Source organism: Denticeps clupeoides, chromosome 19 (assembly GCF_900700375.1).
Source record: "Denticeps clupeoides chromosome 19, fDenClu1.1, whole genome shotgun sequence".
Lineage (NCBI taxonomy): Eukaryota > Metazoa > Chordata > Actinopteri > Clupeiformes > Denticipitidae > Denticeps > Denticeps clupeoides.
The window spans coordinates 3,591,456-3,612,387 of NC_041725.1; the positions used below are offsets into that span (position 1 = coordinate 3,591,456).

At 46.3% G+C, this 20,932-nt stretch overlaps 2 protein-coding genes across 2 annotated transcripts; both read left to right on the forward strand.

Moving 5' to 3' along the window:
- On the forward strand, window positions 1–3,352 carry irf2bp1 (interferon regulatory factor 2 binding protein 1). The gene is made up of 2 exons (XM_028962023.1): window positions 1–2,140; window positions 2,238–3,352. The coding sequence occupies exon 1, from the start codon at window positions 247–249 to the stop codon at window positions 2,125–2,127; it is 1,881 nt and encodes a 626-aa protein (XP_028817856.1). The 5' UTR covers window positions 1–246; the 3' UTR covers window positions 2,128–2,140; window positions 2,238–3,352.
- A 1,927-nt stretch (window positions 3,353–5,279) lies between these two features.
- On the forward strand, window positions 5,280–8,260 carry foxa3 (forkhead box A3). Its single transcript, XM_028962199.1, has 2 exons — window positions 5,280–5,651; window positions 6,308–8,260. Exons 1-2 carry the CDS (start codon window positions 5,580–5,582, stop codon window positions 7,568–7,570), a joined length of 1,335 nt encoding a protein of 444 aa, XP_028818032.1. The 5' UTR covers window positions 5,280–5,579; the 3' UTR covers window positions 7,571–8,260.
- Window positions 8,261–20,932: the final 12,672 nt, after the last annotated feature.

The following is a 20,932-nucleotide window of genomic DNA, read 5'->3' on the forward strand; positions in this document are numbered from 1 at the left end:
CAAGTCCCAGAATGCACTGCGACATAGTTGTGTAAGTTTCCAGCGTCTTCCAGGAGAAACTCTTCCGAGGCGAAGGGAGAATTTGAGAAAATACAAACTTTGGGGGGGAAATATCGGAGTTTTAAAAAAGTTTTTCGTGAGTACAGCGTTCGGGGCAAAGGCGGGAGGATATTAAAGTGCGCTACCAGAGGCTGGCTGATCGCCGGGCGGGATTTGAGACCGTAAGAAAGAGAGGGCCTGTCAGACATGTCCTCCTCCTCTCAGGCATCGTCCAGGCGGCAATGGTGCTACCTCTGCGATTTGCCCAAAATGCCGTGGGCGATGATCTGGGACTTCAGCGAGGCCGTGTGCCGGGGGTGCGTCAACTACGAGGGCGCGGACAGAATCGAGCTCCTGATCGAAACCGCCCGGCAGCTCAAAAGAACACATGTGATGCAGGACGGCCGGTCCCCGGGGCCGCAGGCCGGCGGCAAGCACGGGGCGGCCGCGAAGGACGGCCCGGCGGAGGGAGGGCGGCCGCCCGCCGAGCGGTTCGAACGGGCGCGGGGGGAATACGGCTCCGCCCGCCTTCCCAACGGGCTCCCCCGGCTGGACGACGGGGTCCCCCCCGAGGTCAGCAGGCAGAGCCCTAACGCCAGGAGCAGGGCCGTGGTGGGGGCGGTGCCGCCGAGCCTGATGGCGCAGAGCCTGGTGGGGGCGCCCCACAGCTTCCTGGCCGCGGTGCCCGCCCTGAGCGCCAGGGCGGGGGCGACCCCCTTAACCATCTCCGCCCCGATCCTGAACGAGATCAGCAAGCGGCAGGCCCTTGGGATGAGTATGGGCGTGGCGCCCTTCATGAGCCCGGAGTTCGAGAAGGACCCGAGGGAGAGGCAGCGGAACACCGACGCCCTGGCCGAACTGTCCGAGAGCGTGCGGAACCGCACCGAGGACTGGCCCGGCCGCCCGAAGGCGGTGCGCGACACCCTCGCCGCCCTCTCCGGCTGCACCCCCTTTAACGTGCGCTTCAAGAAGGACCACGGCCTTGTGGGCCGCGTGTTTGCCTTTGACGCCAAAATCGGGCTGGAGTTTGAGCTGAAGGTCTTCATGGAGTACCCCTGCGGCTCCGGCCAAGTGTTCTCCAGCCTGCTGGCCCTGGTCAAGCAGATGTTCCACGACTGCCAGAAAGACTCCGGCAAAGTCATCAACTCCGGCTACAAGTACATAGAATACGAGAAGCGCCACGGTTCCGGAGACTGGCGACAGCTTTCAGAGCTTCTCAGCGATGGGGTCAGAGCCTTTAAAGACGCCCCTGGACCAGATGCCCTCCCCCAGCCCTTTCTGGACGCCAGCTGCTCCATCTTGCCCACTGCCATATGCCACATGGGCCGACCGGGCCCGTCGAGGGGCCGCAGACGCAAGACCTCTCCCGAGCCCGATGGCAGCGGCATAGAACGGCTGCCCACCGAGGAGCAGCTGCGACAGCACTGGGCCCTGGGCACGTACCCAGGTATTCCTGCCCACATGCCCGCCACCTCCCTGCCTGCTGCCGGCCAGCCGCCATCTTTGCAGGAGGGACTGGGCCCCCACGGCAGCGACCCGTCGCCCATCACGGCGCTCATGAGCGTCGCCGACAACGTAGGCACGGCTGGCCAGTCGCCCAAAGATCTCCCGGGCGGCGGCAGCAGCAGCGGGCTGCCCCACTCTTCAGCCGCCCTCCGGCCGAGCAGCGCCAGTCCCCTGCCGTCGGGCCAGCGGCGTCTCGCCTCGCGCAACGGAGAGCCGGGCGCGGCCGGGAGCAGCGCGGGGACGGGACACGCGGTGACCATGCCCCTGACCGGGAGCATCGATCAGGGGTCCGCGGCCGGCGAGCCCTCCGGAGCCGGAGGGCCACCCCTCTGCTGCACTATCTGCCACGAACGCCTGGAGGACACGCACTTCGTCCAGTGCCCCTCGGTCCCGGGTCACAAATTCTGCTTCCCGTGCACCAGGGATTTCATCCGCAGCCAGGGCTCCGGGAGCGAAGTGTACTGCCCCAGCGGGGAGAAGTGCCCCCTGGTGGGCTCCAACGTGCCCTGGGCCTTCATGCAGGGCGAGATCTCCACAATCCTGGCCGGAGACGTTAAAGTGAAGAAGGAACGGGACCCCTAATATACCCTCGCAGGTAACATTTTGCTCATGGAAGTTGAATAAAAAAACTTTTTTCTTTGGTTTTTGTTATTAGTCTGTGGTAACTATTTTTTTTTCTTCTGTTTTTGCAGCAACCCCGCCCCCCAGCCCAGAGCAAACGAGGCCGATCAGATCCTCCTTACATAGCCGCTCACTTAGGGCTTTTATTTCTGCCCAAATTTCAATCCACATGTAGAGATGCTATATATATTTATATATATATATATATTAAAAAAATATGTATAGATAAAGATATATCCCTCATCACAGAGAAGCCTTCTTTTTACGACCAAAATGTGCACCTCAAACCTGATGACCCTGAATGTTACACTAGGAGACAGGCTTGGATTGTTTGCCAGAAGCCCGTTTTTCACGATAGGTCTACTTTACTTCTCCACTCTGTCTGTTTCACTTGGACATTAGAACCACCACCACGCCGCGATCAGACGGCAGCCCACAAGTATCGCTCCACCACGCATCTTTAAAACTCGGCATGTATGACTTACGTCTTTCTGTGTATTTTATACCGTATGTAGATTGTAAGAAATGATAGCTCTTTCAATGGTTATAGATGTGCAATCTCTAGTTTTGATACCATACTGCTATATGTACCACTAAGTATATGAGTGCATAGGAAACCAAAGATAGATTCATGCAGAAATTGGTGTATTCTACAATGCTGTAGCATATATTTTTGTGGCAAAACATTTTCACCAATAAACAGGGATGTATATGGGTAAGATTGCGCTACATGAATATTACATCTTAAGCCCCTCTGGGAGGACCCAAAAGATAGTATGACACTCATTTAGATGACTATATTTGTATAATTATGCCATTTGATGGTTAAATTGAGGAACTCAATAAATAGGCATATATTTTTGTTAACTGTTTTAAGTGCAGGCTTAATACTGTTGTCTAATTTTTATAATTCATAAAGGTCCATATATAGCTTTTATCTATCTATGCCAAGGGGCACACTTGCAAAGAATGTTATTGATGAGTACCTCTATTTAATTTTTTTTGTTTTATAGAAAGAAAATGCGCAAAGTACAGATATTTTGCAGATGCAAACAGCGCTGTTCAGTATATTATTTTAATTCAGCTTTTTTGTTCAGGCTTAATTTGTATTTAAATGACAATTGACAGGCTTGTGACAATCTTTGAACATTTTTTGGATCCTGAATAAAGACGTCCCATGCCCACACGCGCTTCTTGATCCAGTTGATGGGAGTCGCACCACCTGCAAATGTGGGAATCTGACCCGTGATGTACCTTGGTTTTTACAATATTACTTTTAATCATTTTAGGTGATCGCACACACAAATATATATATATATATATATATATATATATATATATATATATATATATATATATATATATATATATATATATATATATATATATATATAGAGAGAGAGAGAGAGAGAGAGAGTTCAAAGCCAGCTAATTAATTGGGTTAAATAGAGGCCATACAAAATATACTTTGTATACAAATACAAAGTTGTGACATTTACGACTGGACAACTTTGTATTTTTTAGTTTATTTTTTTTATGAACTCCAGCTTGTTGTACCGGGCATGTCCAGCAGATGGCGGCAGCGTCCAGCAGTGAGGGGATGTGTGCTTTCTGATCGCCTATGTTCTAATATACAACTGCCAGCTACCTTTTACATTATATACTGTATATATATTTATAATATTTATATAAAAATATATCTCCAAACCAAAACCTCGAGCGCGAAGTATTACGCAGCAAAACTACGTTAGAATCTAAATGGATTTTCTAGCCTGCTTTTAATAAGCTTAATTCTGTTAGATGTCCACGCGTGGAGAAGTAAAACCACCTTTAATAAAACTCCGTCCTGGACCGCTGTAGCGTTTTAAATCTCCAGCTTCCTCCATTAGTGTCAGCCCATTAGGGCCCATTGTTAACTAATTATTGAGGTGTTAATGAACGATGCATTGGCATTAAAACCGGCCAGTCTGAGAGAGGATGTGCTGATGTGTGTTCGAGGTTTCACCTCCAAAAGGCTCAGGGATTACAGAGGAAACGATGCCTCTCGGATGGCCATTTGCACAAATTGTCAAGTCATGACGAGCCGCCCCCCCATTAAAAATTATGTACATGCAATACATACATGTATTATATATAATAAAACTAGGATTGGTCCAAATGGCGGGTCGCAATATTACAGTCACACCCCGTGGCCTACCTTGACTGCGCATACGGTTCCAGAAGGTTCTGCCAGCGGTTCCGAGGTGAGGGCGGGGCCGCGGGGGCCGCGCGCACGCGCGCTGGAACTAACATCGCGCGCGTCCGCGCCGCTGTAATCCTGTAGACCACCTGCGCGCTTATCAATTACATCTGCATTCATTAACAATTAGGAAACGCATTGATATTCAGATGCCGCTGTCTGCGGAGATGTGTATTGCGGGGACGGGCCGGGGACCCGCGATCCGGCCGCGGTGTCGCGCGGTTACGTTTTATTCCGATATTATTGCGCGGCGAGTCGCGTAAATTCGGCCATATTTGCAAGTGGTTTTTTTATTCGGTCCGAGCGAAGACAATCACAAACTTGCCGAACGCCATTAACCTTCTAGAAGTGATAGCCGAGGGGATTTAACAGCTTCGGGGCACGACACCTCAGCTTCTCGATTTCAGACCTCCCACTGACGAGCTTAACTGCTGACAAGCTTACGTCCTAACCACATCAGTTCAAAACTGACGATCCCTGCAAAAAGAAGTCTATAAATGTGAGTTTTGGCGGAAAAAAATATTTTTTTTAAAGGTGAGAAGAAGAAGGGGGAATATTTGTGGAATATTGTGCCTTTTTATTCCTTTTCTGGCAAGGGGCTGATGTGTAATGCGTCCCGGGCCCAATATACAGAACACCAGGGGGCAAGAGCGACCTTTGAGACCCTCTTCCTGCGTCCCGAAGCCGCCCGCCAGCATTCAAACGGAGCCGCGGCGGGGCGGGGCCGGGGGCGGGCCGGGGGCGGGGCCTCACCTGCGTTTTAAGGAGCGCGCCCCCGACCTGGCCGGTACTCGGTCGCGCGCTCACAGAACCGCTCCGCAGCGGCAGAGGTTCCAGGGAGCACTTGCGGGATTTTATAAGAAGGGGGGAGAAAAGAGGGGGGAAAGGGGGACTCGAGAGGTGCCGATTCTCTCCCGCTTCAGATCTTTCGATGAAGAAAATGAAGGAGTGAAATTCAGACGACAAAATTGAACTAACCTGAATTCGTTCAGGATAAATCGTCTGCGTTCGTGGGTTTTTTTTTTTTTTTTTGCATTTACGTGGAACCTGGACTGACTCTGGGAAACCTGGATCTTCCTGAAACCATTTCGGCTGCAAGTGGACATCTAATTCATCTCCAAATCCGTGGTAGTTTAGAAAGCCCTTCCTCGAGCCATTTAGAGTTTGGTTTGGGATGTTGAGCTCGGTGAAGATGGAGTCCCATGAAATTCACGAGTGGAACGCGTTCTACACTGAAGGGAGCGAGGTAAGATCAGAATAAATAAGTGTTTCCCACTGGCCCGGTTAAATTTGCGATTTAAATTGATCAGTGATTCAATTGACACTATTATTATTATTATTTTATAAATGCTCAGAAAAAAAAATATTACAAGAATGTCTTGTTTATCGAAAACAGTTTTTAAATGACTAAAAATAATTTTAAGAGCTTTCGATGACCGGTTTGGTAAAGTCGTTATGAAATTAATGCCGGCGCATGTTTTACAAAACGTTTACATTATTAGCATGTAAAAAATATTTACTTTGTTAATTGGTAAACGCGGTATAAACCGACAAATCCGCTCATGTAATTTCTTTTAAGTTAAATGGATCATTTTGGGTTGCCAGAAATTAAAATAATTAGGAACACAGTAATAGTACTGCTGTTATTTTTTTCATACCTCATTTAAAGATTTATCGAATTTTAGAATATTGCTGATCAAAGCCTTTGATTTATATCATTAAGAAATGTTGGATTCTAACAATTTAACCTAATTAACGGTGTACGTGTCTTTTAGTGTATAATAAGTGAAGGAAAGAGACAGAACAGCTTGTCACTATTACAGAAAAAGCGAATGAATGTCTTTATTGGTGTTGTTGTTTATTGATTATTATTTGAAAATCATCTCCTTTTACCTCTTTCAGATGTACTCTTCACCTAGTGTCATGAACTCAAGTCTGGGTTCCATGAGCACCCTCAACAGCTACATCAATCTCAACCCGGCCAGTTCCACCACCTCCATGAACATGGGCTACCCCGGCGCGGGTCTCAGCAGCAACCCTCTAGCCACAATGGGCAGCGGGGCCAACCACATGAGCCTGTCCCCTGTCCCCTCCTCCCTCAACTCGGGACCCCTCACCCAGCTGGGCTCCTCAGCCCCCTCTCTTGGCTCCCTCTCCCACTACCAGAACATGGCTCAGCCCATGGGCCAGCTTGGCTACACCTCCCCGACCTCACTGAACAGGGCCAAGGAGGTGCCGAAACCTTACCGGCGATCGCTGACGCACGCCAAGCCGCCATATTCCTACATCTCCCTCATCACCATGGCCATCCAGCAGTCGACCAGCAAAATGCTGACCCTCAACGAGATCTACCAGTGGATCATGGACCTTTTCCCCTACTACCGTGAGAATCAGCAGCGCTGGCAGAACTCCATCCGCCACTCGCTGTCCTTCAACGACTGCTTTGTCAAAGTGGCGCGGTCCCCTGACAAGCCCGGAAAAGGCTCCTACTGGGCCCTGCACCCCAACTCGGGCAACATGTTTGAGAATGGCTGTTACCTGCGCCGCCAAAAGCGTTTCAAGATTGAGGACAAATCAGGCAAGAAGAACTCAGGGAAATCCCAGGAGGGAGGTGGCACCAAGGCTGGCCATGGGGACAGTCTGCAGGAGGAGCACAGCCCAGCCGCCGGCTCGGAGGGAGCCGACTCGGCCCACTCTGACAGCTCCCACCCCGGGTCTTCATCCGAGGAGCAGCAACAGAGAAGCCTAGTTCAGCTGGAGTGTCCTGCCCCACCATCTCTGCTCCAGAGCTCCCCGGTGTCCATTCCCTCCTCCGTGTCCTCCTCCATCGCCCCCACAGGCTCTCACCTCCAGTCTCAGCCCATGGTGGGAAGCCCCCACCTCCTGCCCAGCGCCATGCAGCACCTGGACCTCCAGAATGACCCACTCAAGTCCATGGACCCACATTACAACTTCAACCACCCTTTCTCCATCACCAACCTCATGTCTAACGAGCAGAAGATGGAACTCAAGTCCTACCAAGACCAGGTGATGGCATACAACGGATATGCTTCCACCTCACCAGTGGCCACCAAACAGATTTATGATTCCGCAGGCCCCTCCGCCATAGACTCTGGTGCTTATTACCAGACCCTGTACAGCAGGTCAGTCTTGAATGCGTCCTAACATGGAGACTGAAAGACACGGAGAAGGCAAAGAACTTCAAGCAAGAGCTCTGAACTTTGTAGAGACAAAATGGCAGCTGCTTTTTAGGCCTGCCTCAGCGCGAAGGAGCCACTGGTTATCAAGCTAGATAACATGGCAGCGTCGTCAGTAGATTTGCTGGAGAACTGCGCAGTTACACATCTTTTTTTTTTCTGTCAGCAGCTCTTTACTGGATTGATCTTTTTTTTTCTAACATGAAGAGCCTCCGGACCCAGAAAGTGTAATATTTTTCCATATATATGACCCTATGAAGAACCCTATCCAGGGACCTTAAACATCTGGGTCAGACCTTTCTAAGATGAAGGCATAAAGATACAGTCTGGTTCTGAAGTATGTCCATAATCTGTATATACAAGTTGAGTGAAGAGATGTGCATTTATTTATGAAGGGAAAAAGTAATATATCTTGTACAGTGCTGTTATATAACGTTACACAAATGTGATTTGGGGAATTTTGTTTTTAAGGAGATTGTTGGGAAAGAGGAAGTTTGTGTTACTGCATACAGCAGTTGTTACTGCAATACAGGGAATACTTTTTGTTTTGTGTGTGTGTTACAACCTAATGCTTTCTTTCACAAAGAAACTGTACCTTTTTATTTCTGAAAAAAAAACTAAGAATTATCTCTAAATACAAGATGAGGCAAAACCGCTACATCTCGTTTTGTGTTTTTTTAATTTTTTTTTTTTAATAAAAATAATTCTCAAAAGATCAAATTTGAGAGTAACTGATGCAACTGTGGTAAAAAGTTTTTTTTTTGTTTTTTTAATCACAACAACAGTCATATGACATTTTCAGCATCACTTTCCTCCCAGCATTACATGCTACACTGGGGCAATACAGAGAGCAAAGGTGTAACAGTTACTCAGATAGGGGGGGGCATGGAAATGCGCCCGCGAGCATTTACATACAGTACTTTGCACTAGGGGTTCTCACCATTTTGCACAGCTGGGGAGGGGAGTGATAGAGTGTGTTACAACAAAGCCTTGTAACTGCAGGAAATCCACAGGCGAAAATTGGATCAGTGTGATGAAGTTAAGGGTGACTCGGCTTTTGTTCCGGTGCTGATGGTGTCACGTAGGTAGTGGGGCGCCTCCGGCGACTGAAATGGGGCAAGAGGTACGGAAACCAAATTTCAGGTCAGAACTAAAATTATCGATGCTATGTAGTTACAAGAGACGATGTTTATTTAATGTGGCTTTCGCTTTCAGACATTTGTTAATATATGTTTATTGGTATATAGGGTGGATGTACAATGATTTGAATGTTGTGATTTGGATATTGTTATGGTGTTTGTTTTTCTTATTAAAAAAAAAACAGACAAAATCCAACAAAACTGAATGATGGATGTTTCATTTGTTTTGTTTTTAATTATACATTCAGCATATTTATATGAAGTTATGAAAATCACCATGTAAAACATATTAGCATGAGTTTTGCATTACTCACATAATCACAGATTAATTTAGCCGCTGTAATATATCAGTTTTTTTTATTTTTTTATGAAGGAACATGGATATATCTCTGGCACAATTAAATGTAGTATTTTTTTTATAATGGACATTCACATTTTTTATTAACAGAAGAAGAATCATACCTAACATGTATGCATGTATTTGAAAGAATGACCCAGTCATTTAATATCTGATGAATTTCTCCCTCAGAGAAAAAAAAAAGTCCAGTTGGAACGGATTCTTCCCGCATAACTCCGGCACATTTTTCATCATTCAGATTAAACATTCGTCAGGCTGGGCGTCTGACCCCGGTGTCAGCCTGGTACCAATCAAAAGTACATTGAGATCCCCAACTGTGCGGTTCCATCTGCTGGGACCGTAATATCCGCTGGTGTTGTCATTGGAAAGCCTCCAGAATCAGTAAAACGGACACGGACAGGCAGCCTGTAACACGGTCCCGGTGAGTCACCTGTGTTAAAGAAGAGGCTGGCACAATAGCACGGCACAGCCTGGAACATTGTGTTTGCGGAGCGTGTAGAAATGAATGAAGTGCTTCTGTTCGGAATGGTGTCGCTTTTTCAAGAACCCCTTTATTGCAGGAGGGTATCTGAATGGCCGCGCGAATCAGCGCAGGCCTTTCGTGGCCTTTGCTCAACACCGCCTAATATTTTCCTCCTTTTGTCACGCAGCGGCGCAAACCCATTCTCCGCCGTCACGTCCCTGCTGCGCCCCGCTTGGGAAGGTTGAGCGCCTGGCTTGGGAAGCAGAGGTAAAATGTAGACTCTGCCCTGACTCGCTCAGTGGGAATCTAAAGCCACTCGTTTCCATGAGCTGCACAATGGCCCAAGCTGTCGGTGCGGCATGCTCGATAAGATAGGTCCGGCGTCGCTGATATGGTATCCACGGCTACACAACGGTGCGTTGGGAGCACGGCACGGGGACCTATACACTGTGATTAACCTGTAAGTGTAGTGTCGGGCAGAACTGCCACCTCAAGCCAGCAGCTGCACCCTGTTTTCTTCCCTCTCCTTCTCGGTGCCTGTGAATGACGCATGCTTGCAAACAGAGCAGGTTCGAGGCCCGGCACAAATATATATATATATATATATATATATATATATATACACACACACACACACACACACACACACACACACACACACACAGTACAGGCCAAAAGTTTGGACACACCTTCTCATTCAATGTGTTTTCTTTATTTTCATGACCATTTACGTTGGTAGATTCTCACTGAAGGCATCAAAACTATGAATGAACACATGTGGAGTTATGTACTTAACAAAACGTGGAGACCTGGCCTCCACAGTCACCGGACCTGAACCCAGTCCAGATGGTTTGGGGTGAGCTGGACCCCAACAAGTGCTAAACACCTCTGGGAACTCCTTCAAGACTGTTGGAGAAGCATTTCAGGTGACGACCTCTTGAAGCTCATCGAGAGAATGGCAAGAGTGTGCAAAGCAGAACTAGAATAGAAAACATGTTTTCAATTATTTCACCTTTTTTTGTTAATTACATAACTCCACATGTGTTCATTCATAGTTTTGATGCCTTCAGTGAGAATCTACCAACGTAAATGGTCATGAAAAGAAAGAAAACAAGAAAACAAAATGTGTGATTCCTCTTGCCAGATTTTGGTGTATTTCTATGTTCCAAGAATGGAAAAAAATCAATTTACACATAAACCTTTGATTATTTAGATCTGGCTGCACATTTTGTCATCACTACGGTATACATTCCTCCAGTCATTTTTCAGAACCATCTGAGTAATGTTAAGGTTTTCCCTTATGCTGTTTAGTGAGACACGTGAATATTGATATAATTTATCCCCAACCTACTGGGCACAGTCCAGATACTGGCCCATTTGCAGATCTCACTACAAATACAGTTTGATCAAGTTTCAGGCATGTGGTAATGAACAAGAGAGGAACGCCAGAGCAGCGGCACCCCGATCAATAGGCCAGAATTAAAAAATAAACTCTCTCTGACGCTCAGGCGCAATGACTCCCAGCCTGGCTGCACAAATAGCTGTTTGATGGGGATGTGGCCACAGATATGACACTGGGAAAGATAGGGGAGATTTATTAGCCAACAGGAAATGGGCATGAATTGCTCCGCCCCCTTGCTGCAGGACCAAGGCGAGCTTGATTAGGCCGCAGGCTGGTGTGTTTGCTTGGCATTTCTCATAACGGCGTGAAGCTGATGGCCTGCGCACCAGATGGCACTTCTGTGGCCAGCTACTAAAAAAAGTAAATCACATGTGTTTAGGTGCCAAATCTATATCAATATCTTTGCTGTTAAATCAACGAATGAATCATTGAATATGGAAACAGTGCCATCTTATGCAGAAAAAGCTGTGTTATAAATTTCTTAGTTTTAATAAGAGCATGTGTGAAGCAAGGACAGACAGTGAATAGCCAGGACCTTCATGCTGGGCGTGAACAGTGTCTCGCAAAAGGAAATCCTGGAAGGTTGGGCACCAGTGGGTGGGTCTCCTGTTGTGCCCTGAAGATGTTCTATGCAAATATGCATCCTCTACTGTATCCTGTACCTGCGGCTTGGCTGTGTTGACATTTCTCAGTGTGCTGGAGGGGGGAGGAAGATTAAGAAGGGCCGACCTGTTCATGCCCTGGGCGACGCCGTTGTTCAGGCTGTTTGAGCCGGACCTATGAGGGTTTCGCCACCTGAGTGATTTGCGCCAACAAGAGAGAGATTCATTAGCAAAGGGGAGCCTGAGTGTGTGTGTGTGTGTGTGTGTGTGTGTGTGTGTGTGTGTGTTTGAATTTCGTTCATTGCAATGAATGCCTTTCTCAGTGTGGTCACAGAAGACTCTTTCATGGACATGTGCATTAAAAATGAAAAAAGGACTGACGGATATATTCTTTACATCAAACCAAACAGTCTCAAAATAATAGCACAATTAATACATTCTTATTACACTTAAACCATACATTAATTATAAAATTAATATCTGATTACTAGTTTGTACTCATAAAATCAAGAAACTAAGATCAAGAGCTTTCAAAAAAACGCCAATGAATTTTGTCGTCTGCATCACTGGCTTTCTGCAGTATTATGATGAAGAAATATTTGAGCAATTGTACGTAATAACTTAAATGGTTTATACTTAAATATCCCTCAGGAACATCTGCTCTTTCCGACTTTTAACCAACATCAGACTGGTTCTCTGTTTGCAGCTACTTTTGCTGCGAGGAAGCCTGCCAGCATGCATACAGGAGTGTGTGTGTGTGTGTGTGTGTGTGTGTGTGTGTGTGTGTGTGTGTCTGTGTGCGCGCAAGCAGGAGATAAACTCATGGACTTTGGTCTTTTGGTTCAGGGTGTTGTTAAATGGCTCCTGATTAGGTAAGACTGAAAGAGGAATACAGGAAAAAAAAAACCTGATTAAATTTCCCCTACAAGAACCGCATCAGACTGATTCAGACTTGACCGCTGTGCCCACGGCACAGGCAGGAGAAATGCCAGACGTTAATCGATTTTACTCCAGCAAAACTGTTATTCGGAATTATTTAAAGGTACAAACTTCTTCTAGGTTGGGAACGAAGATACAACATGTGCGGCTGGGGGTTATTTTAGGATGATTGGTGGGACCCTACACTGATCTGCTGCCCAGATTTATTAACAGCCTCTCATTGAATAATTTTTATATTTTTTAGATTCACCATTAAACATGAGGGTAACTAATGCGTTGGTCTAATGCTTCTCTTTCACTCATGTTAATGAGCATTTCAGGAAGCTGCTTTTGACGATGCCAAGAGTATGCAAATATGAAATGGAGAGTTGTGAGTTTGAAGGATCTGATTCCGGACACAGATTCTGGTTTCTTCTGTTAAAATAAAACATAATATGTTTCCGATATTAGATTATATTGATGAATAGTGTACACCTTGCCTCTTTCACCCTCACATAGTAATACACAATGCCACAATCCAAAAAATGTTAAATGTGATTAAAAAGGGCCCTACACAATCGGCTAGGTGGTTTTAATGTTTGGCAGTAAATTTAACAAAAAAGGACTTTAAAAGTACTTATTTAAAGGACAACGAGAACTAAAGAGTTTACTGAATTTGCTTTAAAAAAAATTATTCAACAGAAAATTTGATACAAAAAGGACATTTCTGTCTTTTGTTTCTCTTCATTTTTTCTTTCCATTAAAGGCTGGAGAGACTCTCTCTCTCTCTCTCTCTCTCTCTCTCTCTCTGTGTTTGTGTCTCGATGATTTACAAGCTGGTGGACAGTGCCTGCCATGTTGTCTTTAGGTCTAGTCAGGGCTGTCACCCTCTTCCTGATCTGTCCCTGCAAAAGTGTCCACATGGAACCCAGATGTGGGTGGACATTCCTTCTGCACTCATTTATCATCAGCATCTCCACCATGCCACCTCCTTTGTGCTTAACATTCTCTCTATCTGTACACCGATCTAAACATCAACCTAAACGTTGATCCCTCAAATATCTTCCTTTGTCTGAAGTTGCAACGCTGCTGTAGATAGTGGCGTTACATCATTTTATCAACTACTCAGTGACAAGGGGACACTCCCCCTCAATGGAAGGGGACTCTTCTCAAGAACCAACCCTTGCCGGCAAAACATCTGCCACAGTAGTCCACTCCTACCAGGCATATTTCAAGGTTTGAAAGGAATCATGGGAAAGTGCCAACAACATCTAAACTCTGCATTGTTAGTCATGAATCCGTGCTTAGCTTTTAATCTTTGGTATTCAGCGGCACGACAATTGCTGCGTGATGCAGTTAACGGTTGAGGCAGCCGCACGATAACATTGTTCTTTTTTCCCCCAAAGAGCTGAGCCGGAATGCAGGAGATGGAGCACGGATAGTAGGTGCAGCAGGAAGGTGCAGGGACCTCTGAACCTCTGTCACCCTGCCCCTTATCAAGGACAGGGGCTAATGCAGACGAGCCCCGCCCTAACCGGATACGCGACCTGTGTACACCTGAACTTTACTCACTCCTGGCCCAGATACCGGTGACCTGGGCATATGATCCCAACAGGAAGTTGTTTTTTTTTTTTTCTTCAAAAAAATGACAACTGTACCCACCACAGGAAACAAAAAAAATAGTCTGGTGTGTTTCAGATGGTAGGGTGGTAGTAGCCTAGTGGGTAACGCTCTCGCCTATGGTCCAGAAGACCCAGGTTCCGACCCCACTTACTACCATTGTGTCCCTGAGCAAGACACTTAACCCTGAGTGTCTCCAGGGGGGGACTGTCCCTGTAACTACTGATTGTAAGTCGCTCTGGATAAGGGCGTCTGGTAAATGCTGTAAAAGTAAAGTAAGTAAAGATGGTAAAACACACCAATCCACCCAGCAGCCGAGGAGTCCGAGAGAAGTCGCAGTTTGGTGGGAACCCCCACCCCAAAGCCCTGCTCCCCATCGCGGGGGCTCCGCCCTCATTTGCAACAATTAGCTACCACGAGAACCCAGCTGCGCTGGGCTCCTGATGGGCCGCTCGCCGCTCCTGTTACCGACAAGCTGCCCTAAAAACAACACCGAGGCACGAGGGCAACAATCCCATCATTCACCGGCAAACCCACAGCCGGGCGGGAATCCGATGGGACTACACACACACACACACACACAGACGCACGCAGCCACTGCAATATTCTTATATTCATGACCCTTGGAGAAAGTGGTAGTGACCTGAAAGGCATCTTGTTCAGTCACTGGCTACTACAAGAAACGAAGAAACAGACCAAGGGGCGTCACCCTCAAAGTCGTCACTACCTGGGGCTTTCGAGCCTGAATATATAATATACGTTATCACTCGCTCTCTCTTACTCCGTCCCTCTCTCCATCGGGCTTGCGCGTAAACACAGACTCATAAAGCTGGACACTCCCTTGACCGGCCCATCTCCGAATGAATCATATCTCTTCAGGCTTTTACAGCCCTGTCTACACCTTCCTTGCCCTTGGCCTGCTCCAAAGCCACACGATCTTAGTCCTTCTACGGTTTCGTAGGATGACGTTTCACCACGATTTATGGTTTCTGCTGTAACTTTTAGCGTTGTGAACGTCGTCTTTTTGGGGGGGCTTGGTGGCGGCGGCTGAGGGAGGAAGTGTGATCTGGCCGGGTGGGATGAATGAGTTCTATGTCCTCCAAGTTCACAAACAGCAGACCGTACGACCACCAGACATGTTTCTCGCTGTGGGTGAGGAGAAAACCTGTACATGATCGCTCAGGTTTCAAAGCAATATTTCCTTTGAGGCAACTAAACAATTTGATTATTAACAGTGTATACAGAATGTTTTCAGACCACTTAAAGATGTCCATCCTACAATGGATTCAATTAATATTTTCTATATTCAGTCCACATGCAATACTGCATAATTGCAATGCTTAACGTGTTTGTAAATGAAAAATATATAGAAAACTATTTGAAAGGACACTTTCAGCTGAGCTCTGGTGCGTCCTTCTTCTTTCAGTGTTCCTTGAGAAGGAACCTGACTTGACTCCACCCGTTCCGAACTGAATGCATTGACATATTATGGAAGTTTGGGAAGATGGGCATAGCAGTGGAAACTAGCGACACAGGACTGAGGTGAAACAGATCTGATGAAGGATACAAGAATAAAAGCTTTCATAGAGCACAGTAGCCTCTGTCGCTTTCGACTAGTTCCTGAACGATGTGTGCGGGGAAAAGCAGGCGCTGGGTAAAAACCCCTGGATACTGTCACTACAGTTAAAACAGGTGCTGTAGGGATGGGACTGGGAGACTAGTCAGGATAAGGGGGGGAAATTCGACAGTCCTCAGAGGGATCTGGTTTATTTTACAGCAGGGAAACCACCTGAAAAGCATAGCACTGAAAAACCGGGACAGACCTGAAAATGGCTGCACACACGCCCCACCCGATCTATTCGACCTTGAAAGGGCGCAGAAAATGAAGGAAAGTTGTGAATGCTCGGGTGTACTTGGGATATTTCTGCCTTTTTTTCTGGAAGCACTGGAAGAAAACACTATAGAAAATACGAATTAAAACCATTTTAGGACGAGTCTCAACGAGGACAGATGGGAAAAATGTTTCCATATGTAAAATGGCCCTTATCCTCGGGTATTGTCCGTTCTCGTAAAGCTGTGTTTCGTCAGCGAGCGGCCAGCCATCTTTGGCGACGCCCTCAATGGCTCCTTCTTCTCAATGAAGACTCTGCTCCAGAAATACCTGATTTCTCTCCCCTCCCTGTCTTCCCAAAGCCCCCCTTTCCCCCGGCCGCTGTCTAAATAAACAGCTGGAGGGTCCTTTTTGAACGTCTGCGGCCCGCGCGCTTCTACGGCGGATATTTATAAGCACCTCAAAAGCTCTTTCTTGACGGGCATCTGACCCGAGCCGGGAGCGGCGTCTCCGGCGCAGCCCCGTCCTCGCCCTCTCCCTTCCCGCGTTCCTGGCAGATAGGACCAAACCACCGCCGGGGCAACTTTCCTGGCTCCGCAGGAGCCCCGGACAATCGGCCCTTTCATAGAGGGCAAAAAGTTCTGCCCCTGGCTCCTTCCTCGCAGTTAGGCCACGGGGAGAATTCCTCTGCCCCTCGCCTTCGCTCTCCGGAGCGTCCCGCTGGTACAAAGCTACCTTTTACAGGTTTATATTTAGCTTCTTTTTCACTGCAAGGCATTTCTTAGGTGCTGGAGTTGTCGTGGTGTAAAACGAAAACATGGACGGCTTTGTGAATAACCAATTTGGAAAGAAGTCGAAAATATGAAGGGGGAAAAGGGGGCCAGTGGCGATTGGTTTTTCTTGGTAGTTCCCGTAAAATGCGCTGTGTACTTTATTCAAATGAAGGCAAGGTTAACGCCAGAAAAAGATTCGATAAACAGGGAGCTTTAAATTGAGATGGAACCGAGACTCCTTCGCCAGACACCCTGGGACCAAATATGCTGATGTTGAAACAAACATGTTTTTTTAAGAAAAGATCTGGAAAGAAATAACAGAGCGAGTGAAAAACCTCTTAGATTCATTATATATATATATATATATATGCAGTTGCAAGTGGTGTATATGATCAGACTGTATTTATAAATTCCGAAATCCTGTTGTTTGGAAATGTCAATGGAATGCTGTGTCACTAATGCAAGTGTGTCACATTCAATGCTTCCCTGATTTTTCAAAACCCCTTTTCAATAATCTTAGTACAAATGAGAACATTTAATTTGAGTGTCTGGTTGAGTATCTGGTAAATCAGCGAATGCGGGTTCAACTAAATCATTATATCTAGCTTTTTCAGTGATCGTGTCTTTTCCATTTAGTAATATTTTCTATATTTTCTACTCAAACGCACCTGAAACAACCCATACACTTCAATCAGTAGTCTATGTCTGTTTTATTGATTGTGCCCAATTTTTTCTGAGACATTTGATATTTGATATCATTTTTTTTATCTCATTGATGTGTATACTGGCCAATCTGTTGCCCCGAGTCAGTGAAAGTTCAGAATCCCTCCAGTGTTGGACTGAGCGCTGGGCGCCTCTCCTGGGTGCTCTTCTCAGGACCCGTCTTGCATCCTGGTGTCACGCAACACTTTTTTTTCCAGGAACCTGTGAGGATTTTCACGGTGCTAACAATGTGTGCACTCTCATGACTCACCCTCCCTCTTCCCTTCACACAACCTCCTGCCCTGTCCGACTCCTTTTTCTCAATCCCCGTCTCATTCCTTCTCTTTTTTCTCTGTTTATGTATTACCTCCTGCTCAACGGCCATTTGTCTACAAAAATATGATGTTTCCCACGAAAGTGCCCCATTTCACACAATGCATGGGTTCATGGCCCTTTCCATCAAAACCTGTATCATGGAGAAAAGATACATTTTTCATGGGCTGCTTTTTTTTTTATATCCAAATATTTCACCTGAATGGACATATGCTAGAATCCAGGGGTGTGTTTATAATTTAATGCAATAAAAAGTGCATATGACTGTATCGTGTCCCACCCATGTGACAGGCCACAGTACGTAATTTCCTGGGAAAAAAAAAAATCCCACTTAAATGACCCTTTATAGGTGTTCAAACCGCCCTACCTGCAGGTAAATTCCTCCCCATGTTGGTTTGTTTGTCTATATTTTTGCTTGTTTGGGGATTAATTTGGACCAGAACGGTGCCGGTGGAGAAGTGTTTGGCTAATTTGACTCGAGTCCTCTCCATGACAGAGGTTTGGGCGTGTACCTGCGGGAGTGTTGACGTGTGCGTCGATGATCGTGTGTGTAACGAGTGTGTGTGTGTGGGGGGGGGGGGTTCATTGTGTAGACATGCGTGTTCATGCGTGCATAATGAATGTCTCTGTATAGTGTGTGTGTCTGGGTGTATGCGGTACGTGAGCATGTCGTCCGGAGTGCTGCACACAGGCCACGTCTGTTTTACTCCATTCCTCTCACGGTCCATTCATTCCTCCGGCGGCCGGAGAGGACGGAATTAGTGATACGGTGGGTGATTTTTCACTGCTTCAACTTCACGGCTCCAAACCAAATAAATAACACGACTTCGTTCACCGGCCTTCCCCACGCTTCACATAAATAGAAGTATAAATTAAGAAAACAACAAAGTAGCAGTGCAGGTAGGAGGTTTGCCCTCACCCCATACCTAAACTGACCTGACATGAAGTTTCCACATCCTGGTTTATACCGTCTTGCACGATAGCATGTCTGTCGCCTGTGTTTCAGTGAGCCTAGTGTGTCTGACATTCGCCAGGAACGCCCCACTGTCTGTTTTAGTGGGCCAGTTTAATACGCGTGCTAATGAGGGAATTATGTCTTGGCAAAAATGATGCCGTTTAATGAGATTGGGGGGAAAAAACACACACACACACGTGCACATTAACAGCAAGGAGACCCGGTCAGCGGCCTCGAGAGGAGAGAGGGACAGCGCTGGAAGGTGCCGCTTTCACAGCAACATCCTCGGACTGTTTCCTTAAAAACATCCGCTCCATGAATTAGACATCTTATTTACAGAAGCAGCCCCTCCCTACAGCCGACAGGCCTCTCCCCGCCCATCTTACACCGGGGTGGAATAAAACCCCCGTGTGCTCCCCAGACCTTTCCCCTGACACACAGCAACACTTAGTCCTTTGTACAGGAGACATGTGTTTTACTTTTACTGTTAGAATGCCTCAAACTTCCACTACATTACTTATACGCAACGTTGTACGTGGATAGATAAATAGATAGTTGTGGTTGCAGTGGTGGCCTAGCGGTTAAGGAAGCGGCCCCGTAATGAGAAGGTTGCCGGTTCAAATCCCGATCCGCCAAAGTGCCACTGAGGTGCCACTTAGCAAAGCACCGTCCTCACACACTGCTCCCCGGGTGCCTGTCATGGCTGCCCACTGCTCACTCAGGGTGATGGGTTAAATGCAGAGGAGAAATTTCACTGTGTGCAGTGATAGATAGATAGAGAGATAGATAGCTCTCCAACTTTCATTAACAGTGAGTTCTTTAATGGCTGTAGAGTTACTAATTTAGTCCAATTTTCACCAATATTATCGTGGACTGGGAGACTGAAGACTGGGTTCCTGGGGGCAGGCATAGCCGAGGGTCTGCGTATTTCACGTGAACCTGGTTTACATGGTTTACATTGTTTATGTTGGATTCATGGCTGGCTGTATCATAACTACACTGATCAGAATTTATGCAAAACTGAGACTATAATTATTTCACCACCAGAATCATGTTTAAAGATTAGCTTTGTACCTTTTTTTTATCAATTATGTACCATTTAAATGATGTCCCTTGTGTTGTTATACACTGTTTACTGGTTTAGATAAAAGTCTGCCTTGCATTTGCAAACTAAAGTAAATAAAAAAAAAGCGAGCTCATGTTATGCTGGTTTTGCGTTTATTACAATGGCATCCAGTGGAGTTCCAGGTGAAGGTAAGTGAAAGTTAGCTGACTGTCATTGTGTAGCACAGCACATGGTGACTCAACAAAATGTGTCCTCTGCATTTAACCAGTGAGCAGCCATGACAGGCGCCCAGGGGGACAGTCCGTTTCCGTACCCGCTAGACCACCACTGCCCTACGATCTGTAACACGTGAAGCACTACATGGACAATCTTTCCCAGCCAGTTTTTAAATGCATGGCAATTCACTCTCTTCATGTTGTTCCTCGCACAAGACAGAAGACCAGGAGGTTGAACCTTTCATCTATCTAAGGCTGAATTTCATTTAGTTCATTGTGCATAATGTTTTACGAAACAATTGAAAGTATTCTTTTTTTCCCCAGGTCCTTATTTTGCCATTTTATCTTGTTTTTTGTACAGTGCTCTGTGATGCATCTGCATATGCATATATGCAGACAGTGATTTCCAAACAGATTTTAATGTCCCAGGATACAGAGATATGTAGGTGTGGTCATGGCTTTACAGATAGCAACTTTGCTGTGCAGGATGATGTACTGACTGAAAAGCCAAGTCTGCAGCAAAGATGCACCAATACAGCTTCATAATTACCATGGGACTAATACCATGGACAGTTCAATACTAATATATAATGAATAAACTGTCTGGCTATAGGAATATCAGACTTAAATGTTTCCCTAAAATACTTTTTAATTTAGTTTACTTGTAATATAATATAACAATTTCACAAATATATGCATATACCACTTTGAACTGCTCGTGTTCTTTGGCATGATGCTTCCCTACATGCCAACCCTCAAGTAGTTGTGGTGTAGCAGGCGTGATATATATGGGAGTATGAGCCATAAGCACAATCTTCACCATAGGGTAGCTCAAGGACCCACGCTCTATCCAAGTATCTCTTGATTTGCATGGCCTTTTGTGGCACTTTTCCAGGATTAATCCACATGTTGGTGAATATTGCTTAAGGAGGGCTTCAGAATGGTCTGATTTG

Bases quoted from the DNA above. Each gene is read 5' to 3' on its own strand.
- irf2bp1 (XM_028962023.1), top strand. From the start codon at position 247: ATGTCCTCCTCCTCTCAGGCATCGTCCAGGCGGCAATGGTGCTACCTC.
- foxa3 (XM_028962199.1), top strand. From the start codon at position 5,580: ATGTTGAGCTCGGTGAAGATGGAGTCCCATGAAATTCACGAGTGGAAC. The intron at 5,652-6,307 runs GTAAGATCAGAA...TACCTCTTTCAG, and splicing joins TCTACACTGAAGGGAGCGAG to ATGTACTCTTCACCTAGTGT.